General features: G+C 46.7%; 1 protein-coding gene and 1 pseudogene across 1 annotated transcript; both read right to left on the bottom strand.

Annotated features, from left to right (window-relative positions):
* Positions 1-658: 658 nt before the first annotated feature.
* Positions 659-1,809, bottom strand: LOC123075263 (uncharacterized protein At4g15970-like; annotated as a pseudogene).
* Positions 1,810-20,951: 19,142 nt separating this feature from the next.
* LOC123076461 (uncharacterized protein At4g15970-like) lies at positions 20,952-22,532 on the bottom strand. The gene is made up of 2 exons (XM_044498698.1): positions 22,521-22,532; positions 20,952-21,857 (listed from the first exon to the last, which is right to left on the bottom strand). The coding sequence occupies exons 1-2, from the start codon at positions 22,530-22,532 to the stop codon at positions 20,952-20,954; spliced, it is 918 nt and encodes a 305-aa protein (XP_044354633.1).
* Positions 22,533-24,009: the final 1,477 nt, after the last annotated feature.

Genomic DNA, 24,009 nt, shown 5'->3' with positions numbered 1-24,009 from the left:
AGGAGCAAAAGGGAATATCCCAGTACAAATTCACTTCTCGGTCTTCTCGGCTGGACGGCGATGGTCTGGGCTAGATGCCTAGATCTCACAAGGCAGGTAAATTCACTTCTCGATCTTCTCGGCTGACCCTATATGTTTTTCCCAGGCGATTGACATATAGCCAGACCCGAATTTACCTCTAAGATAAGAATGTCTCTCTAATTTTGGGTACTACTCGTTTAAGAAATGAATGTATTTAGATGTATTTTAGTTGTAGATACATCCATTTTTATGACAAGTAATTCCGAACGGAGGGAGTACTACCACTACTACAGTAGGATGATGTGATTATTGAGCATTTAACGCTGGATATAGTTTCCTGGAAAAAATTACACACATTATTGGAGAAATATTCGGCATTAGACTCAAATATTCTCTAAGCATTTAAAAGATTTTATGTGTTTCTTGCTATAATTAAATCATTGGTCACTAGTTAATGTTGTATTCCTCCTTCACTCTACTCAGTTTATTGGTTCTGATTCCGTCGAGACAAGTCCTTTTGCACATCCTCTTAGATCTAGTCAAATCCCACAATAGTTGATCGATTTTCTTACAAGGCTGATTTGCAGTACTACTCTACTGCTTAACCGTGCGTGCATGCATGCACACAGCCGGACTTGGTCAGCGCTGCCTCATGGAGTCCTCGCACTGGTCGGGGGCCGTCCACCTACGCCCGCTGCCCCTTCTCTCCGCCGGCGCTAGGCTCGTGTAGTTCTTCCAGTCGGCGGCCATGTTGGTGAGGTCATGCACCTTGTTCTCGAGTCCGATGCAGCAGTTGGCGTGCATGGTGCACACCCGGTCCATCTCGCCGTGGAGCTGGCAGAAGCCGTCGAAGAGCGCCGTCTCCAGGAACACGAACCTGATCCGCAGCTCGCCGCCCGCCAGCTCGCCCTTGATCTCGTCGAACACCGCCTGGTCGTGGGTCGGCGGGAACCGCGACCTCGCCGCCCGCCACCGCCTCACCATCTCCACCGTGCGGTTGGTGGACTTGACGTAGTAAAACCCCGTGTTGGGCGCGTTCGTCAGGGCCTCCGCGTCGCCGTTGAACCGGTCGGTGGAGACGGCCATGTCGGCGTAGAGGCTGATGTGCCGGAACGGGTTGCGCAGCCACATGATGTCCACGTCCGTGAAGAGGTAGCTGTAGCCGAGCTGGAGGACGCGCTGCTGGAGCTCCAGCTTGGCCCACACCAGCTCGAAGTAGCTCTTGCTCATAAAGCGGTTGGCGGAGCTGACGTTGGCGGAGGTCACCTCCAGGAGGTAGCAGTGCGGGTGCACCGCCTCGCAGTGCGCCAGCGCGCCGGGGTCGACGGCCACGATGAGGGTGTGGTTGAGGAGGTGCGCGATCCCCTCGCCGTTCCTGAACCCCGCGCGGAAGAGGTCCAGGAGGGACCCCGGCCGCGACCACGCCTCGTTCACGGACGTGATGATCACTGTCCCGTCGTCCGTGGCCACCCTCGGCAGCAGCTCCGCCAGCCCAGGGAATACCCTCTCCGTGTCCGTGAGGTTGGCATCATGGGTCATCTGCTCATGAGCTGATGACGATCCATTGTTATTCCCCAAGGTGTAGGTGGATATGCTAGCCAGCTGCTCGCCGACCCGGTCGGAGGCGAGGAAGAAGAGCAGGAGCGTGGGGAGGAGAGCCCCGAGGAGGAACGAGGCCGAGTGGCTGCCGCCGCCACCGCCGTGCTGCTTTCTCGGGCTGCACATCATGTCCAGTTGTCCACCACCACCACCAAGTAAGTACGTAATCGACAGGGGTACGTAGTACGTTGTGGCAGCAGACACAAATGGAAACTGCGTGCCGCCGTCGATCTGCCGGTGCTTTAAAAGGAGACCTCTCTCGGCTACGCAGGACGGACACGCGTGTTGATCGCTTCAAAGTTCAAAACGATCGACGACTATATGTGCAGCCTGATGTGTGCGTGCGAAATAACTAGTCTTCATGTTTCAATCCGACGTAGGATTCGGCCCTCTGTGTCAACATGTGTCTTAGTCGTGATTCGGTAAAACAACGGCACACCCCACATGGTTTGTAGGAGGAGTGGTAAAACTTTTCAACGAGGAGGAACATCGGAGCACTAGTAGAAAACAGGGCTTAGGTCACAGGACAGTTTTCACATTAGTCCCGGTTCAGTCAAGAACCGGGACTAATGTGAGCATTGGTCCCGATTCGTGCGGCCAGGGACCTGCCGGGCCTCGTGAGGGCATTGGTCCCGGTTCGTTCGGACCTTTTGGTCCCGGTTGGTGGGACAAACCGGGATCAATGGGCCACACTCCTGGCCCACCACCCTTTAGTCCCGATTCCTACCACAAACCGGGACTAAAGGCCTGGTCCTAGTTGCGGCCAGTGTTTAGTCCCACCTCGCCAACCGAAGGGCGCTCACATCAGTTTATAAGGCCGTCCCTCTCTGCCTTGTTGAGCTTCTCTTAAAGTGAAAATAGATGCCCTTATACAGGGAATTTGACCTAAATTCACAGTAAATTTCATAGAAATTTATTATGAATTTAGGTTGAATTTTCTCTATAAGCGCATCAATGTTCATTTTTTTATATTTATAAAATAAATAAACCTTAATAAAATAAATAAAACTAAATAAACCTTAATAAAATAAAATAAAATAAACTATAGTAACTACAATAAATAAACCTTAATAAATTAAGTAAAAATAGCAGCAGTAAAATAAATAAAATAGCAGCAGTAAATAAATAAAATAAATAATTAAAGTAAAATACATAAGTAATTAGAAATAAAATAAATAAGTTTTTTGTTGTAAGTAGAAACAAAACAAAACAAATAAAGCAAAAGAGAAAAAAAACAGAGGAAAAAAATTATGCCACCTACTGGGCCACCACGGCCTGAATACGACTAGAAACCCATCCATGGGCCAGGATTCAGGCCCGCAGAAGGCCCAGTAGGCCCCACAGGCAAAGGGAACAGTTAGGCCCGAAAGCCTGCAGTTGAGAGGAGTTCGAGAGGGTGGGCGCAGCAGCGCTTATAAACCACTCTCGAGCTCTCTCAACTAGCGAGGTGGGACTAAACTTTTGACGCGGGGCAGCACAAGGCCTTTGGTCCCGGTTGGTGCCACCAACCGGGACTAAAGGGGGCATTGGTCCCGGTTCGTGGCACCAACCGGGACCAAAGGCCTTTAGTCCCGGTTGGTGCCACCAACCGGGACCAATGAGTTCCCTATATATACCCCATCGCCACAGCAGAGCACTCCAGAGTGCTCTGTTTTTTCTGGCCGGCGAGGGGAGGGCATTTGGGTGCTCTAGCTCACCTCCTATGCACATGAGGTGTTCGATGAAATGTCTGAGCCACACTAGTTAATCTTTGTCCTCTCGAAACTCGACCTCCGAGCTCCATTTTCCCCGAGATTTGTCTAGGTTTAGCGGTCCATCACGTCCCGTCCCCGTCTTCACCGCCGTCGATCGCCCGCGCCGATCTCGTCGCCAGCACCACCGTGGTGAGCCTCTTGTTCTTATCTTCTTTCTGAAAGGAAAAAATTCTTACTTTAGATAGTTACTTGTCTAATTTTGTTACTTTTATTATTCCTTCTTATTACATAGTGCGATGGTTTTGGTATCCGCCCCCATCGGCCCTCGTCCTGTCTATGATACGGATGTGGTATATATTATCTTTTTATAACTATTTGGTTCATTTATTGTTTATGACAAATATACCGACCAATGTGACATAGATTTTATTTATCTAGGAGGTGGTTGAACCGGAAATTCTAACCGACCCTATTGTCGAGAGGTTAAATTTAGTTGAAGAAGAAAACAATTACTTGAAGGAAAAAATAAAAAAAATTGAGGAGGAGAAGATGATATTGGAGTTGCATGTTGCGGATGTCGTCGATGATCACAAGATCAAGATGGATGCAATGCGCTTGAAGATTAGAAAGATTAGAAAATATGCCATTCATACCGAGGCTTGGTATCATTATGCCGTTGGATCAATTGTTACCTTGGTTGCGATTATGATCGCATTTGTTTTCGCATTGAAATGTTTTACATAGTTTCAATGTATGGTTTAATTAATTAGATGCTCTGGAGAGCTATATATATGTTGTTAGATGAGAACTATGTATGTACTTTGGTTCTAATGTGATGATGAACTTCTATTAATTTGGTCACTTAATTATCTATTCATGATGTTCTGTAATGGTTTTTGACACACTTAATTATATATAATGCACGCAGATGAACCGGCAATGGATGTACGGTGACAGACACACCTCCGAGTACATTAAGGGCGTGCATGATTTTCTCGAAGTGGCTGAGGCAAACAAGCAGAATGGTTTTATGTGTTGTCCATGCCCTATATGTGGGAATACGAAGTCTTACTCTGACCGGAAAATCCTTCACACCCACCTGCTTTACAAGGGTTTCATGCCACACTATAATGTTTGGACGAGGCACGGAGAAATAGGGGTTATGATGGAAGACGGCGAAGAAGAAGAGGACGATGACAACTATGTGCCCCCTGAATACGGTGATGCTGCAACGGGGGAAGCTGCTGAAGATCAAGAGGAACCAGACGATGTGCCCAATGATGCTGCAAGGGGGGAAGCTGCTGAAGATCAAGAGGAACCAGTGCCCGATGATGATGATCTCCGCCGGGTCATAGTCGATGCAAGGACGCAATGCGAAAGTCAAAAGGAGAAGCTGAAGTTCGATCGCATGTTAGAGGATCACAAAAAAGGGTTGTACCCCAATTGCGAAGATGGCAACACAAAGCTCGGTACCGTACTGGAATTGCTGCAGTGGAAGGCAGAGAATGCTGTGCCTGACAAAGGATTTGAGAAGCTATTGAAAATATTGAAGAAGAAGCTTCCAAAGGATAACGAATTGCCCGACAGTACATACGCAGCAAAGAAGGTCGTATGCCCTCTAGGATTGGAGGTGCAGAAGATACATGCATGCCCTAATGACTGCATCCTCTACCGCGGTGCGTACAAGGATCTGAACGCATGCCCGGTATGCGGTGCATTGCGGTATAAGATCAGACGAGATGACCCTGGTGATGTTGACGGCGAGCCCCCCAGGAAGAGGGTTCCTGCGAAGGTGATGTGGTATGCTCCTATAATACCACGGTTGAAACGTCTGTTCAGAAACGAAGAGCATGCCAAGTTGATGCGATGGCACAGTGAGGACCGTAAGAAAGACGGGAAGTTGAGAGCACCCGCTGACGGGTCGCAGTGGAGAAAAATCGAGAGAAAGTACTGGGCTGAGTTTGCAGCTGACCCAAGGAACGTATGGTTTGGTTTAAGCGCGGATGGCATTAATCCTTTCGGGGAGCAGAGCAGCAATCACAGCACCTGGCCCGTGACTCTATGTATGTATAACCTTCCTCCTTGGATGTGCATGAAGCGGAAGTTCATTATGATGCCAGTTCTCATCCAAGGCCCTAAGCAACCCGGCAACGACATTGATGTGTACCTAAGGCCATTAGTTGAAGAACTTTTACAGCTGTGGAATGGAAACGGTGTACGTACGTGGGATGAGCACAAACAGGAGGAATTTAACCTGCACGCGTTGCTGTTTGTAACCATCAACGATTGGCCCGCTCTCAGTAACCTTTCAGGACAGACAAACAAGGGATACCACGCATGCACGCACTGTTTAGATGACACTGAAAGTATATACCTGGACAAAAGCAGGAAGAATGTGTACCTGGGCCATCGTCGATTTCTTCCGACCAACCATCAATGTCGAAAGAAAGGCAAGCATTTCAAAGGCGAGGCAGATCACCGGAAGAAGCCCGCCATGCGTACCGGTGATCACGTACTTGCTATGGTCAATGATTTACACGTAATCTTTGGAAAGGGTCCCGGCGGACTAGCTGTTCCGAATGACGCTGAGGGACACGCACCCATGTGGAAGAAGAAATCTATATTTTGGGACCTACCCTACTGGAAAGAGCTAGAGGTCCGCTCTTCAATCGACGTGATGCACGTGACGAAGAACCTTTGCGTGAACCTGCTAGGCTTCTTGGGCGTGTATGGGAAGACAAAAGATACACCTGAGGCACGGGAGGACCTGCAACGTTTGCACGAAAAAGACGGCATGCCTCCGAAGCAGTATGAAGGTCCTGCCAGCTACGCTCTTACGAAAGAAGAGAAAGAAATCTTCTTTGAATGCCTGCTCAGTATGAAGGTCCCGACTGGCTTCTCGTCGAATATAAAGGGAATAATAAATATGCCAGAGAAAAAGTTCCAGAACCTAAAGTCTCATGACTGCCACGTGATTATGACGCAACTGCTTCCGGTTGCATTGAGGGGGCTTCTACCGGAAAACGTCCGATTAGCCATTGTGAAGCTATGTGCATTCCTCAATGCAATCTCTCAGAAGGTGATCGATCCAGAAATCATACCAAGGCTAAGGAGTGATGTGGCGCAATGTCTTGTCAGTTTCGAGCTGGTGTTCCCACCATCCTTCTTCAATATCATGACGCACGTCCTAGTTCATCTAGTCGACGAGATTGTCATTCTGGGGCCCGTATTTCTACACAATATGTTCCCCTTTGAGAGGTTCATGGGAGTCCTAAAGAAATATGTCCGTAACCGCGCTAGGCCAGAAGGAAGCATCTCCATGGGCCATCAAACAGAGGATGTCATTGGGTTTTGTGTTGACTTCATTCCTGGCCTTAAGAAGATAGGTCTCCCTAAATCGCGGTATGAGGGGAGACTGACTGGAAAAGGCACGCTTGGAGGGGGGACTCAATAATATGCAGGGACGGATATTCTTGGTCTCAAGCACACTACACAGTTCTACAGAACTCTACCTTGGTGACCCCGTATGTCGATGAACACAAGAACAGTCTGCGCTCCAAACACCCGGAGCAGTGTGACGACTGGATTACATGTGAACACATCAGGACTTTCAGCAGTTGGTTGGAAACACGTCTCAGAGGTGACACCACTGTTTGTGATGAGTTGTACTCGTTGTCCAGGGGACCATCTTCGACTGTATTGACTTACAAAGGATACGAGATAAATGGGAATACATTTTACACGATCGCCCAAGATCAAAAGAGCACCAACCAAAACAGCGGTGTCCGCTTTGATGCAGCAACCGAGAGGGGAAAGGACACATATTATGGTTACATAATGGACATATGGGAACTTGACTACGGACATGATTTTAAGGTCCCTTTGTTTAAGTGCAAATGGGTCAATCTGTCAGGAGGCGGGGTACAGGTAGACCCACAGTACGGAATGACAACAGTGGATCTGAACAATCTTGGGTACACTGACGAACCGTTCGTCCTAGCCAATGATGTGGCACAGGTTATCTATGTGAAGGACATGTCTACCAGACCGAGGAAAAGAAAAGATAAGGAAGCGAATACATCATACGATGAGCCAAAGCGCCACATAGTTCTTTCAGGAAAAAGGGACATTGTGGGAGTGGAGGGCAAGACAGACATGTCTGAAGATTATGAAAAGTTTCATGAAATTCCTCCCTTCAAAGTCAAGGCTGACCCAAGCATCCTGATAAACGATGAAGATTATCCATGGTTACGGCGCAATAAGCAAATGACACAAGCGAAGAAAAAGTGAAGACTTTCTCCCGCAACTATTATGATGATACCATGCCAACTTTGTAATAGACGAGTATGATACCATTGTCCGTTTTGTACAAGAAGTGCATCTAGTTTTTGCCGTAACCCTCTCAACTTTCTTGCACATGCTATGTGGATGAAATGATGATACCATGCCAACTTTCAACCTTCTCAGAGTTCATTTGAAATGCTTTTCAATTTTAGGGTCTTATAGCTCAAAATAATTAGTAAATGCATGAAAAATAACAGGCCAAAAATTAAAAATTATGCCACCTACTGGGCCACCACGGCCTGAATACGATTAGAAACCCATCCATGGGCCAGGATTCAGGCCCGCAGAAGGCCATTGGTCCCGGTTGGTGGCACGAACCGGGACCAATTCCACCCTTTGGTCCCTGTTGGTGCCACGAACCGGTACTAATGAGGTTGTGGCCCCACGAGCACCTTTAGTACCGGTTCGTGGCACGAACCGGTACTAGAGTTTCTTACTAAGCAGTTTTTTAGTCCCACCTCGCTAGCTGAGAGGCACTACGAGCGGTTTATAAGCCCTGAGTGCAGAGACGATGAAGAAGAGGCGCAATGCTCACGTTGCTTAGCTTCAAGCCTTGAGGAATAAGGTAGACTGCATGGAGCTATGTGCAGTGCAGTCTACACTATTCCGAAAGGCTTGAAGCAAATCAACGAGCATTGCGCCTCTTTTTTATTTTTAATAACTTATTACAACTCCGGACTTCTTGTGTTCCGACAAAATAAAATAAACTTTAATAAAATTTATGAAACTAAAATTAACAAAGTATTTTCTGTTCAAAACATTATAAGAAACCTCTATTATTATTGAAACTAAAATCATATAAAATTGATGCAACTAAAATTATCAAAGTATTTTCTGTTCAAAATCATTAAAAGCAAAAAGAATTTTCATAAAGAACTTTTTTATTAGAAACTTTAATAGCAAAAAGAATTATCATAAAGTAAAATAAATAAGTAATTAGAAACAAAATAAAATAAAATAAATAAGTTTTTTGTTGTAAGTAGAAACAAAACAAAATAAATAAAGCAAAAAAGAAAACAAAAAAACTAAATACAGCAAAAAAAATTCATAAAGAACTTTTTTTGATAGAAACTTTAATAGCAAAAAGAATTATCATAAAGTAAAATAAATAATTAATTATAAACAAAATAAAATAAAATAAATAAGTTTTTTGTTGTAAGTAGAAACAAAACAAAATAAATAAAGCAAAAAAGAAAACAAAAAAACTAAATACAGCAAAAAAATTGTTGGGGCGCTGCCCGCTTAGCCTTCCAACCCTCAGGTTTGCAAATACAGGCCCAGAAGGGCTAGGAGGCTAAACGGGCAGCGCGCCAAAGTTAGGCCCAGAAGCCTGCTATAGAGAGGAGTTCGAAACAGCAGCTGCACCGCGGCATTTAAACTGGTGCGGGCGCCCCTCGGCTAGCGAGGTGGGACTAAACTTTTGGCCGCGATGCGGACAGCAAAAAAAGTTGTTGGGGCGCTGCCCGCTGGGCCCTCCAACCCTCGGGTTTGCAAATACAGGCCCAGAAGGGCTAGAGGGCTCAACGGACAGCGCGCCAAAGTTAGGCCCAGAAGCCTGCTATACAGAGGAGTTCGAGACAGCAGCCGCAGCGGGGCTTATAAACCACTCCGAGCCCCTCTCAACTAGCGAGGTGGGACTAAACTTTTGGCCGCAACGCGGGCAGCAAGAGGCCTTTGGTCCCGGTTGGTGGCACCAACCGGGACTAAAGGGAGCCTTTGGTCCCGGTTGGTGGCACCAACCGGGACCAATGCCCCCCCTTCACCAACCGGGACCAATGCCCTTTAGTCCCGGTTGGTGCCACCAACGGGACCAAAGGCCGCCGCTTCCCGCCCTTTGCGCTGCTGAAAAGAGGCCTTTGGTCCGGTTGGTGGCACCAACCGGGACTAAAGGGGGGCATTGGTCCCGGTTGGTGCCACGAACCGGGACCAATGCTCTGAGTATATAAGAAAACACTTGGCGTTTTTCAGATTCATCTCTGCAGTTGCCCCCCGACGACGCCGCCAGGCTGCCCGAGCTCGCCCCGTCGACGCCGTCGCCGCCCTCTGCCTCGTCGACGCAGCCGCCCCTGCCCCGACCACGCCGCCGTCGGCCCGCCCCGACCACGCCGCGCGCCCCTGCCCCGACCACGCCGTCGTCGCCCCAGCTGCCCGACCACGCCGCGGGCCCTCGCCGTGCCTCTGCCTCGCCCTGCCCTGATCGACCACGCCGCCGTCGCCCCTGCCCCGACCACGCCGCCGTCGCCGCCCTCTACCCCGACGCGCGCCTTGCCTTCTGCCCCTGCCCCGGACCACGCCGCACCTCTCCTTTGGTCAGGCCGGCGCCGCCCCCTGCCTCCCTATTTTTTTCACATATATATGATGTTTTTTCCAGATTATATGTATATGTGTGAGTATATGTATGTGTGTATATCTGATTATATGTCCTCTTTTCAGATTTTTTGTTTTTTGCATTTTTATAAAAATGTATATATGTATGTATGTTCTCTGTGTATATATATGTTCATGTATGCAAAACATAGATTTTTAGAAAAGTTTTATCTATATATGTTCTCTGATTTAGTCCATTTTAGGTTAGTTTCATTTTTAGAAAAGTTTTATATATTTAGGAAAAGAAGGAAGAAGAAGAAAAAGTTTTATATATATGCAAAAGTTACATTTTTAGAAAAGTTTTATATATCTAGCTAGGAAGAAAAGGAAGAAGAAGAAAAAGAAGGATAGGAAAAAAGAAAATAAGAAGAGGAAGAAAGGAGAAGAAGAGGAGAGGAAGAAGAGGAGAAATAAATAAGAAGAGGAAAAAGAAGAAAAAGAAGAGGAGAAGAAGAAAGGAATAGAAGAGAAGAAGAAAAAAAATAGAAAAATTCTATTTTTTTCTTCTCTCCTCTATTCCTTTCTTCTTCTCCTCTTTTTTCTTCTTCTTTTTTTTCTTCGATCTTCTCCTCTATTCCTTTTCTTCTTCTCCTCTTTTTATTTCTTCTTCGTTTTCTTATGTTTTATCGGGTCTGTCGTCGTCGATATACCCCTCTCCCGATAACTTCAACACGAGGGGGGGTCGATATACCCCCTCCCCGCCGATAATATTATTTTCCCATGTACGTATGTCGTCGTTGTCGATATAACCCCCTCCCGATAACTTCAACACGTGGGGGGGGGTCGATATACCCCCTCCCCGATAACATTATTTTCCCATGTATGTATGTCGTCGTTGTCGATATATATAACTCCCTCCCAGATAACTTCGACATGATGGACGGTCGATATTTATACCCCCTCTCGACCGTGATAACTTATACCACGGGAGCACCCCCCCGGCCCTCTCGCTCGACCAAAACTCTCGAGGACACCCAAACCCTAGAAAAAACGATGTCGGTCTCCTACCCCCTCCCGCCGCGCCCCTACCCTTGAAGCGTTGCCTAGGCCACCCCAAACCCGGAATAAGCTAGGTCTACGTTTGCACTAATATATCCACCTGCTGTCATGTTTGTGTAATAATTGCCATGTTGTAATATTTGCAGAAACAATGGAGCACGGACGAGACGAGCAAGCAGAAGAGGTGTTGGGGGACATAATCTTAGCCGGAGGTGATATCTTGTCGTATCTTAACGACAATGATGGTCTGGAAGAACAGGGTGAAGAAGCAGGCTACGGTGATCGAAGAGTGGAGGAGGAAAGACATGATTATGATGGCTCCGGTGACCCAATGCTGGTGCAAGAAGGAGCCCGTGGTGACGGCTCCGGTGACCGAACAGAGTCCGGCCAGGTAAATATATTAGTTAAGCCTGTGCTGACTAGCTAATTGATGCATTCATTGTTTTGGTATGTACACATATTAATTAACACTCGTCTTTCTTCTTTTTTCTAGCCCTCCGGATCGAGCACAACTTCGGTAAAGAGACGAGGCCCGAAGAGAAAGTTGCGCTCGGATGAAAGGTTTGAGATCACAGCAATCGCGCGCGACGGCCAACCGATTGAACCCATCCGGACAAAGGATGCATTTGCTGCTCAGTGCGGGGTTCTAGTTAGGGACAAGATCCCGATCAGCATCCAGCAATGGTATAAGCCTAAGAAGGAAGACCCTGAGGTGTCTTATGTCAATGATATGCAGAAAGATGATCTTTGGACTGAGCTGAAGGCAAATTTCACCCTACCGCCAGAGGAGGATCCGGAGAAGCCAGTTATAGAGCAATTAATCAAGTCTCATGCTCTTAAGAAGATGGCAGACCTATTCAGGAGGTGGAAGAATGAGCTGAAAACGTTTGTCGACAAAGAAGAGACACCAGAATTCATCGGCCGGTATGAGAAGATCAGAGATCACTGGCCCGCATTTGTGGCCCACAAGACATCGGAAAAGAGTAAGAAGATGTCAGCGACAAACAAGAAGAATGCTGCAAAGAAGAAGCTTCACCATCGCACGGGGTCAGGTGGCTACCTCAAAGCCCGACCTAAGTGGGCCAAGGCTGAGAATGATCTGCTTGAAAAAGGGATCGAACCACAGACAATGAACTGGACAGACCGTTGCCGGACTTGGTTCTTCGGGGCTGGCGGAACCTTGGACCCTGTATCAGGGAGGTGCGTTTGGACGAACGAGCTTTTGAGAATACCAGTCAAGAAGATTCAGCAATATATCGATGCAGCGCAGGAAGGGACGTTCGTTCCAGACAGAGAGAACGACGAGCTCACAATGGCCCTCGGGAATCCTGAGCACCCTGGACGGACACGAGGCACGCCAGGCTCCGTTCCGTGGAAGGCTGGTTTTCCGGACGCGGGCGGTTACAAAAGCCAGGAGAGGAGGAAAAAAGTGGAGCAGATCCAAATTCAGAAGCTGCACGAAAGGGTTCAAGCGCTAGAGGAACGAGACGGCAATCGACATGCCGAAACTGCCCCCGAAGCTACACCGCCATCTCAGCGGAGAAGCAGCGTGGCTTCCACCGAGCTGCTTCAGCTGGAGCATGCGGCTCCTGCGAGCTACCCCGTGGATGCTATCACGGAGTCTCAACATTGCCACCTTATGGCGGAATGGCAGAACTTCAAAGTCAAGGCGGCTGTTGGCTCTGTTTTACCTCCTGAACCCGGCGCAACCTACCACTGCCGGCCGATTCCAGAAGGATATGCTAGGGTGATGGTGGATGAAATAACGGAGGGATTTGAGGAGCTCCAGCTTGACCACCCTACCGGTGAAGGGGAGACTCGGCTGGGTTCTGCTCTGAAGACTCCATGCCTATGGCGGAAGGAGCTCATCAAGCTTCCGAACTGGACGGCTCCGGCGAGTAAGGGCACTCCGCCTCCTCCTCCGGCGAGTGATCAGGGCACTCAGCCTCCTTCTCCGGCGCGTGGCGGCACTCCGCCTCCTTCTCCGCCAGCGCCGGCGCGCCAGAGCAGCCAGCCTCCTCCTTCTCCGCCTCGTCAGCAAGGGCGGAAGAGACCCGCCGCCGCTGCGGCTGCTCCGGCGCGTCGTAGTCCTTCTCCTCCGCCTCGTAAGCAAGGAAAGAAGACAGCCGCAGCCGCTCCATCTGCTCTGCCGGCGTCTAGCAGTACAGCTGCCAGAGGCGGGAGGTAATACAGATTCGGTCCTTCTCTGAAGACTCCAGAGAAGTTACCATACGAGAGGACCGAGGAGGAAACCAGGAAGATCGTGCGAGCCGAAGTGACAAACTTCTTTGAAGGGGTGAAAGCAAAGAAACATCCACCTCCGGAGGAGAAGGTAGATCCGGTGAAAGCAAAGCGCACTCTGGCTGCCCTGACAAAACCACCAAAGTCTCCGCCGAGAGGCAACTATGAGCGCATTCTTGCAAAGACATATGCCGAAGCGGAGCGGTCGGGAAGTACTGTCAGTGATCGAAGGTTAAAAGAACGACGAGCTGGGAAAAAAATTGCCCAGCTCGGCGAACAAGCGAACCAACCATGCCCCCGCTCAAGGTGTCAAAAGACATCGTCGCTAATGATCCGAGTATGGTGCCCGGTTATAGCAATCTTGGAGATTACCTGCCCGACGATGTACATTATGAAATAATGGAGGTGGACGAACACAAATACCATTACGGGAAGCCTCTCGTCAAAGATGAAAGATCTCTAACAACGATGATGCGAAGACTACATGATTGGTACATGAAAACCTGCAGAGAGTCTGATGGGATGGATACTTTGACGCTGAGAGTTAAACCGGAGCATGACCTCGTTGGAATTGATCTGCTGAATGTTCCATTTGAGGATTTCTTTCAGTTTTACAATCAAAAGGCCCTCGATAAAACAACGATCACTTGCTACTGTCTGTAAGTAGTACTACTTCTGTCATTAAGTCTCTCTATATAGGTCAGCTCTTTCATTACATGTATTTATAATTATCCTCACTATATTATGCAGATTAAAGATCGCCGAATTGAATAAAAGACAAATCGGTGATATTGAGTTCATTAACACAAATCTCATAGATGCATATACGGTTGAAAAACATCCCAAAGAAGCCGAGGCCAACTTGCTACAATCGTTGGTATTAAATCAAAACAAAGATATAATACTCTTTCCTTACAACTTCAAGTGAGTGTTACTGTCTTGTGCATATTCGGTTTTCCTTATTAGTCCAGGTTATGGTAATGTAATTGATGACTTATGCATGCATGCGCAGCTTCCACTATATTCTCCTAGAGATTAAGCTTGAGCAGGGAGTAGTAACCGTCTTAGACTCGAGACGAAAAGATCCCCAGGACTATGCGAACATGACTCAAATGCTCGAGAAGTAAGTTAAATCGATCATTATCCACCATATCAGCAACTTTGTTCATTTCCTGATATCAAGTAATTGTTTTCTTTGTCTGGCAGGGTTTGGAGAAAATTCACCTCAAAAGCTCCGGGACTGCCGAAGAAGCTGCAATTTAATCACCCGAAAGTAAGTACTATAGTAGCATGTTCCGCGCATCTCCTAGTGATTCAAGCGCTAGTTTCATCAATACCATTTAGCATGCTTGCTTATCAGTTTGATTGACCTCTATTTCTTGTAAAGTGGTTGTGGCAGGAACCCGGGAATAATTACTGTGGATACTACGTTTGCGAGTCCATCCGCTACACGACCTGTGAGCGGGGCTACACTGAAGAACAATATGAAGTGCGTAAGCAATAATATTCACAATTTTATTTTATTACCATCATTTGTGTTGAGTTTCATTTATTCATATATATATGTATTGACCCCCTTCTTCAAATTAGATGTTTCGGAAGCGGGATGAACTCCTAGCACCAGATCGTATGCGAGGAATTCAAGAGGAATTGGCGGCATTCTTCCTTGACCACGTGATCGCTGAAAACGGAGAATACTATGTGGACCCTGTGTTCCTACAATTTAATTAGGAGATTGTATTGTAAGAGATAATTATTGTATATATGTAGCCGGTAGTGTCGGATAGATATACGAGAACTTGTTGTTCGACCAATATCTCGGAGAAGGAGAGGTGGTCGATATCACTTCTCTCTGTATGCATATGTTCATGACGATCTTCTGTTTCCTTCATTTGATTACTAGCTAGCGTGTCTACTCCTCTCCATACGTATATAGTACGTAGCGTCGACCAAGCACGGAGACAAGAGAGGACACTTCTCTCTGTTAATTAGCTAGCTAACACAATATATGAAACACCTAAATTAACCCCCCAAAACCCCTAAACCACCCCCTTTAAAAAAAAACCTCAGCTCCTGCCAGCTGCTGACGCGTGGATGCCTATTGGTCCCGGTTGGTGACACCAACCGGGACAAAAGGCCCTGCCTATTGGTCCCGGTTGGTGGCACCAACTGGGACCAAAGGCCCCCCTGCCTGGGCTGGCAGCAGCGGCCACGTGGAGGACCTTCTGTCCCGGTTCGTATAAGAACCGGGACTAAAGGGTTAGGGCATTAGTAACGACCCTTTAGTCCCGGTTCAAAAACCGGAACAAAAGGCCCTTACCAACCGGGGTAAAAACCCCTTTTCCTACTAGTGGAGGAACGTATGCTAGCATGGAGTTTCGGGACGTGGATCCTCTGACTTTGCGATCCCTGCCATACCCTGCCTTTGAGTCACTGACAGGTGGGCCTCATGTCATGTGGGACCCATATGTCAGTGACTCAAAGATAGGCTAGGCCACGGCAGGGATCCTCGTCCGGAGTTTCGTGCTTTGATCTTTCTCAGACGGAACCGTCAAATTGGCTGCGTATAGTCAAATAATTAGCGCGTGCCAATTCTCGACCGGCCGGCCAGAGCCTGGAAGACAAAAGTCGCGGAGCCTTGAGGTAGAAGCATTGAAGAAGCTTGACAACAAAGTTCAAAGTCTAGTCAACCTAAAGGGCAACGTTTCCCTCTTTGGCGCCTCTTTCCTGGGCTGCTCTTTGACAATGACAACGGTTCTACGCTTCCATTCATCCTATCAAATGTCTGTACTACTAATTCCTACGTTTTAGTTTCCTTCGTACCGAATGAGCCCTACATTCTGGACTAATGGTGGGAATCCATATATGGGTCCGTGACCCCATTGATTTTTTTTACCAAACTCTCTTTATTTTTTTACTGCATATAAGATTTGTCTGAAATCAAACTTCGCAAAGTTAGATAAAATTGATATTAAAAGTATCAACATCTACACTACTAAAGATATATACTATGAAAATTATTCCATGATGCATCCAATGATATTTATTTGATATTGTGAATATTGATATTTTTTCTATAAACTTTATCAAACTTCATGAAGTTTGACTAAAGACAAATCGTGTGTGCAGAGTAAAAAAATGGAGGGAGTACTATTAGTTGTCCACGCACCTTCGTTTCTTTACATGAAAATCATCATGAAAAAAAAATACATTTTTAGTGATATTTTCTTCTTAAATTAAGTAAAAAATTAACATTAAGTTGCACAAGCATTTCTTCTCTCATACTAATATAAATTATTTCAACAGAACGGGCATGGACTCTCGGGCCTCTTGTCGGGCCCCACACATTGTCGTGATGTGCTACCAGATCCTCCATTGTCCACACCCCTCCTCCGCAGGCATATATTAGTTACATTCCCCTCAAAAGAATGTACTAGTTACATTCCACTCAAAAAAATTGATTACATTGAACGTGGATATTTGGAAATACATGGATGATTAATACTAGTAATTATTACCTTCTAAATATGTAGGCGTTGCAACGTGAGGATCTAGATGGGGAGCTTACCAAACAAGATGGGTGTAGGGTAATTCCGCCGCCGGTGGCCCCCCTGCCCACCACCACCAACTCTCAGACATGCTTGGTGGTTGCAGATGATAGCGGGACAAAGAGAAGGATCATCACCTTCCTCCTTCTAACCCATGGTTACCTTGTTGGTCTTTTCTCATCTTCCAACCCGTTGATAACCCTTTAAACTTGGAGTTCCACCATGGAAGACTTGGTCCCTGTGGATAGAAGCCATCCCCGCACTCCTGCTCGTAAGCCGGGAGTGGTCACCACTTGGCGTGATGGTTGTCTTTCCATGGAGATGCTTCCACCATGTCTGTCGGGGACCACTTCCAATTGGCGAGCTCCATACTGAAGTTGATTGTTATATCGTGGTATTGGGATCACCACCGCAAGTGCCCAAGATTAGATGCACACTTCCGCCTTCCTACCATGCCGCTTGTGTGTGTGGGACGGGGGGGGGGGGGGGGTGGACGGAGGTAACCCAAGAGGTTTAGGCTTTTTGAAATGAAGAATTTCCTCTCATCCCTACCAAGTGCCTTATTTATAGCCTCAAGAAAAACATTTACAAAACTAACCCTACCTCGATTCTAGGATCATAGGGGCATTTCAAATATTTCATGTTTACATTTTATTCCTAAGCGATGCTCCAAAATTTTGAGATTGTGGAGCAGGTCGGTGATGTATCGTTATGGCGGCATGGCACACGAGGGCAAGGTTCTTGAATCCAAACAGAGTGAAACATTTTTTCCTTGTCAGTTCTGCTCTTTTTGATATATGTAGGTAGTAAAACACATCAAATAGATGTTTGTGAGGCCATACTTGAAGACAATAATTCTTGAGCCTTGAGCTAGAAGGATTAAGGTATGACAGCAAAGTTCAAGTCTAGTCAACTTAAAGTGCGACGTTAATCTCTACTACTTAAATCTCTACTACTACTTAAAAAGAACATAAGGTTCCCATTTCACCCTTCTTCCGGCCACCCCTTCGTCCAACCTTCCCCATATAGTAATCAATCACCTTAGTTTACTTACCTTTTGAACCAATTTCACTTTCATTTACTTACCAAATTTCTGATCAAAAGACAAAATTTAATAAACATTTATTTACACAATCGCATACTATAGACAGGTAAATTACTTCTGATCAAAAGATAAGGTAAATCTCTACTACTTAAAAAGAAATTAAGCTTCCCGTTTCACCTTTATTCCCACAACCCTTCGTTCAACCTTCACCTTAGTTTACTTACCTTCTAAACCAATTCCAATTTAGCTTCTTTACCAAACTTCTGATCAAAATATAAGATAAATCGTAGGCAAAATTTAATGAACATTTATTTACACAATCGCATACTATAAGCAGGTAAATAACTTCTGGTCAAAATATAAGGTAAATCACGGGCATAATTTGATGTACATTTATTTACACAATCGCATATTATGAGCAGGTAAATCACAAACTAACGTATCTCTTATCTCTATCGATCTCTACTACCTAAAAGAAGAGTTTCCTCTCCTGTAAAAAACTGTTTCACTTCAATCCTTCGTCCAGCCCTCCACTCCATCCGTTTTTCAAGGACACAATCCATCGGGTTTTATTGGTCCACGCCTTGCCCGTAAGGTAAGTTGTCCCACCACCAGGCAAGTAGTGATTTAATCACCTTAATTTGCATTCATTTTTCCACACTACCATTCAATCACCATAATTTACATTCCTTTCTTCATCTTACCATAAATCTCTTCTTTGGTAGTCTCTTCTTTGTCAATCACGGTCCATAATACTCTCCTATCTACAGGATCACCAGGAAGATCTCCCTTCTTTCCTCTCTACGCATCCAATCCGATCCAGTGCAATTTTCCCCCATGGGCTTGGTGGCGGCACCTCCCCGACGACCGCGTTCCAGTCCGTCTTGAGCACCAATGAATCCTCCTTGCAGAGCAGCATATATGACTTGTACATATATATGTTGTTTTGCTCGATCCCATGCATTTTATGACGAGGCAAGGCAACTTGGGACAAATAAAAAGGGTGCTACTATACAAGAGGGCTTTACAGCAACTCTAGTGGGGCGACCCATTTCGTCCGCGGCCGTCCGTTTGGGTCGGCGCGGACAAACGGCCCAACGCGCCGACCCAAACGGACGCGCGTCCGCTTTCGTCTGTCTGCCGACCCATTCCCAGCCTATTTTTTAGCCTGATTTGCGTCCGCGCGCTCGCCCTCTTTCCTCACCGGGCCTGCTGGTCGGTGGCACATTGGATTGGCCTCTCCGCATCAAACAGGACACCCTCGCCCGCCTGCTTCGTCGCCGACGCCGCCGGCCATTTCTTCAGATAAAAATGGATACATAGATAGTTTTAGCGTACACAGATAAAAGAAAAGACCACTACTCGTCGCTTTCTGACTCCGACTCGGTAATGTCCTCATCCGACGTCTGAATGTAGGCGTCAGCATGCTGCTCGTCTTCAAAGTCCCAACCCGACGTTTCTCGTAGCTTCAGTTTCAACTGAGCGGCCTGCTTCTGCGAATGCTTGTCCTCCCGATAGGCGGCTCGCTCCGTCCTCCTCGCGTCCCTCTCCAACCTCCTTTGCTTGTAGAACTGGCGCTCGTCGACGATGTCCTGCGGGAAGCGTTCGCGCCACACCACCATGGCTTCCACGTCCATCTCGCCGATGGCGAGGCGACGCTGTCGCCTTCGGTGGACACGACGATCCTCGTCGGTAAAAATCCGCGGGAGAGGCGCCAGATCCTGCGCCAGCTGGCTCGACACGTCGAGAAAATTCATATCCCGACAAGGCCTCAGGAGGCGCCACGCCGCCGCGTCGTGCGCGCGGGCCGCCTCCTCTGCGGTGTCTAAGGTGCCGAGGATGAGACGTTTCTCGCGAAACCAGATCTCGGAGGAGAAGGCGCCGGAGCGGCGCTCGCGGACTCCGCAAAAATCCGAAGCGCCCAGGCGGCGGATCGACATGGTGGCGCAGAGGCGGCGAGGCTAGTGAGAGGGGGCGAGACGAGTGGGCGGCGGACAGAGTGTGGAGGGAGCGCCTTCTTATAACGAGCGCCAGCCGCGGCGCGCGCGCGAACCTTTCCCGCGCGCTGGAGCGCCAAAACCAACGCGCGCTAGGCCGCTTTCCCCCCGCGCACGAACCTTTCCCATGCGCTGGAGCGCCAAAACCAGGGCGACGACATGGCCGCTAGCATGATCTAAAACACGCACGGTCATGAAATGGGTCGACCCGTTAGACGCACTGCCAATCCAAAATTAAAAAATGGCGGACGGCGGGCGGGCGGCCGACCCAAACGGACAAAAAGCGGACAAAAACGTCGTCCGTTTGGGTCGGCTTGTTGGAGTTGCTCTCATGAATATGATATTTGATGGAACAATATTGATGCAAATCTTCTGCTATATGAGAATAGTGAAATGGGCATGGCACCGGGAAGTGCAACAGTTGTAAGGCCGAGCAACGGGTTGTCAATATCCGGTAAAAATAAACTATATTTCAAATAACTAGCTTTTGGTTTATGCTAGACAACATATTAATGCTACATGCATGGCTCTGTACCCTTGTTGATTCTACATTGAGAATCAAAATTTGACTAAATTTGAATGGTCGTAGCTATATGTTGCATATTTTCAAGACAATGAGCCTTACAAACACCAAATTCCTTATTATCAATTGTCCTCGGAATTTTTCACCTCCAACCCAGTATTGTCTTATCATGGTTATATCATTTAAACCAACGGAGAGAAAAACAGAAGAAAAAAATGTCGTGTGATATGTCATCTAGAATGTTATGCTTCCCGTTGCAATGCACGGGCAATTACCTAGTACTACTTAAAAAGAATGTAAGGTTTCCATTTCATCTCTCCTTCGTCCAACCTTCCTTACATATGTCCCCCTCCTCTTTTCTTTTCTTCTTTGATTTTTTTCTCCCATCAATTTTCCAAAAACTTTGGTAAGTCAATAAATTCTTACCAAATAAGTGCTTATCAAAAAGATGCCAGGTAAATTTTGGCGACTGCATACAAAAAATTGCTAAGATTTTAACACACCAATGTAGAATGTTTATATTCCCGTTGCAATGCATGGACCTTAGCTTTAAATTTTCTTCTTCCCGTGCTACTATGGCCTCTTGTCGGGCGTCCCGCACTTGGCCGGGACGCGCCACTCGAAGCTCCTCCCGGCGGCCTTGGCCTTCATCTTCTCCGCCGGCGCCATCACCGTGTAGTTTCTCCACTGCCCCAGCACGTCCCGGAGGTCGCTGACCTTGTTCGCCATGCCGATGCAGCAGTTGGCGTGCATGGTGCACGCCCTCGCCATGTCGTTGCGGAACAGCTGGCAGAAGCCGCCGAAGCGCGCCGTGTCGAGGAACTGCACGCGTATGCGCAGGTCGCTGCCGGCGCCGGCGAGCTCGTGCTTGATGTTGTTGAAGATGGTCTGCTCGTGGTTCCGCGGGAACCTCCGCCGCGCCGCCCGCCACCGCCGCAGCATCTCCACCGTCCGGTTCGTCGCCTTCACGTAGTAGAACCCCGTGTTGGGCCAGCTGCTGAGGTCGTCCGCGTCGCCCGAGAACACGTCGCAGGACGTCGCCATGTCCGCGTGCACGCCGATGTGCCGGAACGGGTCCCGGAACCACAGGATGTCCACGTCCGTGAACAGGAAGCTGTAGCCGAGCTGGAGCACGCGCTGCTGGAGCTCCAGCTTGGTCCACACCAGCGCCACGTACGCGTCGCTCATGAAGTCGCTCGCGGAGCTCAGGTCCATGGACGTCTTCGTCGTCGGGAGGAGGTAGCAGAACCGGTGCACGGTCCGGCAGTGGCGGTAGGCCATGGGGTCCATGGCGACGACGAGCAGGTGGTTGAGGAAGTGGTCGATCTTCTCGCCGGCGAAGAAGCTCTCACGGAAGAGGCCCAGCAGGGAGCCCGACCGCGCGAACGCCTCGTTCACCGACGTGATGATCACCGTCCGGTCGTCCGTGGCCACCATGGGCAGAAGCTCAGCCAAACCTGCGAAATTGGACTGGGCATCCTGCGCGCAGTTCAGACACTAACGTGTCAATTGATAACCATCATAATTTACATCTAAGAATATCTCTCATTTTTTTGTTACTAGAGTAGTACTACAGTAGGGCTATGAATATTGAACATTTAACGCTGGATATACTTTCCTGGAAAAGATTACACACATTATTGGAGAAATATTTGGCGTTAGACTCAAATATTGTCGAAGCATTTCAAAGATTTTATGTGTATCTTGGTAATATATTAAACCCCAACTATATAGTTGGTCACTAGTTAATGTTGTATTCCTTCTTCACTCTACTCGGTTATTGTTTCTGATTCCGTTGAGGCAAGTCTTTTTGCACATCCTCATTAAATTTTAGATCTAGTCAAATCCCACAAAATTTTGATCGATTTTCTAATCAATCAATCGAGAGTTACAGGGCTGATTTGCAATACTAATCGTGCTACATTTTGTCTCGTAAAAAATGGTCAGCTTCTAAGTAAAATGTCAATCTTCCTTTCGTTACGACGCGCAAATTCGTGGTGCTCATTGAAAAAACTCACTCCCTTCATCCAAATATATAGGGTCTAATCCCTTTTTCAAGGTTGCATTTGACCATTGATAAGAATAAACATATATGAGATGTATGATATAAAAACTGTATCATTAGAAACTTTTTTCACATACGAATTTAGCCATATTCTCTGTGTAACATGCATGTCATATGTTATTACTTTAACTTGTGGTCAGAGGTGACCTGAAGAAGCGTATTAGGCCCTAGATATTTGGATGGAGGAGTACTGATTTCATAACTATTACAACAGCTTCCCTGCGTTTCTTGCTAAATCATGAATTGATCGTCAGTTAATGTTGTTTTCCTTATTTACTCTACTCTATTATTGTTTCTACCCCGAAAACTCCATTCGCACATCCTAATAATTTTGAGACCCCCTCAAATCCTAGTATAACATTTGTCAGGATTTAATCATGTTATTGAGTTAATGGCAAATCTACCAAGAACTTCTTAGATCTTTCTTTTTTAGGAAGAATTTCTTAGATCTTAGCCAGCCAAACTTACTTGTCTAATTAGCCTAAAGGTTTGTGTTTTGTTTATCTAAACACCTAGAAAGGGACCTAAATGAACAAGCCTACTTAAAGTGCTCTTTTTTTTTCTTTCTAAAATGTATAGTAACTACTAATTTAACAGCTCAATATGCCCGATGCACAAAGACTTGACTACCCGCGAGTAAAAAAGCCAGCCTCCTATTCGAAAGAAATACACCATGTAATACAGGGGATCTATCTAAACTAGAAACAACGAAACAAAGTGAGAATATATGGGATTCAATCGTGTTATATGTGTTTTCATACTGAAATGGAAACGTCAAAATGCTACACATCATATGGAAACATGTAAAGAAACCAAATGGGAGTGAGACCAGCACAATGAACTACCTACCTCGTTAGAGTTTCTACTATTTTGTTTTGTTGCTCGCCATGGAGACGGCATCATTGCATCTAGCGGCGGCCACCTCTGGCTGGCGAGCACCAATACTAGAAAGAGTGTTATAGTGGTTGCAATCCAAAACTTTACAAAGCGATGAAGACTTCCGTCATGGAACTCCATGATGATTTTCAAAACAAAAATGAACTTTACCGAGTTGGAGAGATCTACTTCCATTGCACTGCATTTATAGGGCGTCCATGATTAATTGGCATGCAACTAATGCTATCGGGAATTAATGACATTATGGTAGTGATTAAAATCCTACTTGGAGATATATACATGATAAAAGAATAATTATTACCTTCTAAAGATGTAGCAGCGTGAGGATATGGATGTCTGTAGGTTTCTATGGGTTTTCAGATCTGAGGGTGTCTTCAATCCACAAGTTCACAAAGCGGCGGAGACTTATGTCGTGGAACTCATATGGTGATGTGAAACTAAAAAAATTAACATTGTTTGCATCGCAAAAATCTAGTTCCGATTACATTGTATTTATAAGGCAATCTATAATGTATGGGTGATGCAAAATATGGACAATGCACGCACAAATCAATTAGATTGAAGCTGTGAGTTGCTGACTGATGGGAAATATATGCATGATAAACAACAATTATTACCTTCTAGAAAAGTAGATATTGGATCTGAATGTCCATAGGTTCCTATGGGTTT

Source organism: Triticum aestivum, chromosome 3D, assembly GCF_018294505.1.
Source record: "Triticum aestivum cultivar Chinese Spring chromosome 3D, IWGSC CS RefSeq v2.1, whole genome shotgun sequence".
Lineage (NCBI taxonomy): Eukaryota > Viridiplantae > Streptophyta > Magnoliopsida > Poales > Poaceae > Triticum > Triticum aestivum.
The sequence above is the reverse complement of the archived record's forward strand: the minus strand, read 5'-3'. Positions and strand labels throughout refer to the sequence as shown.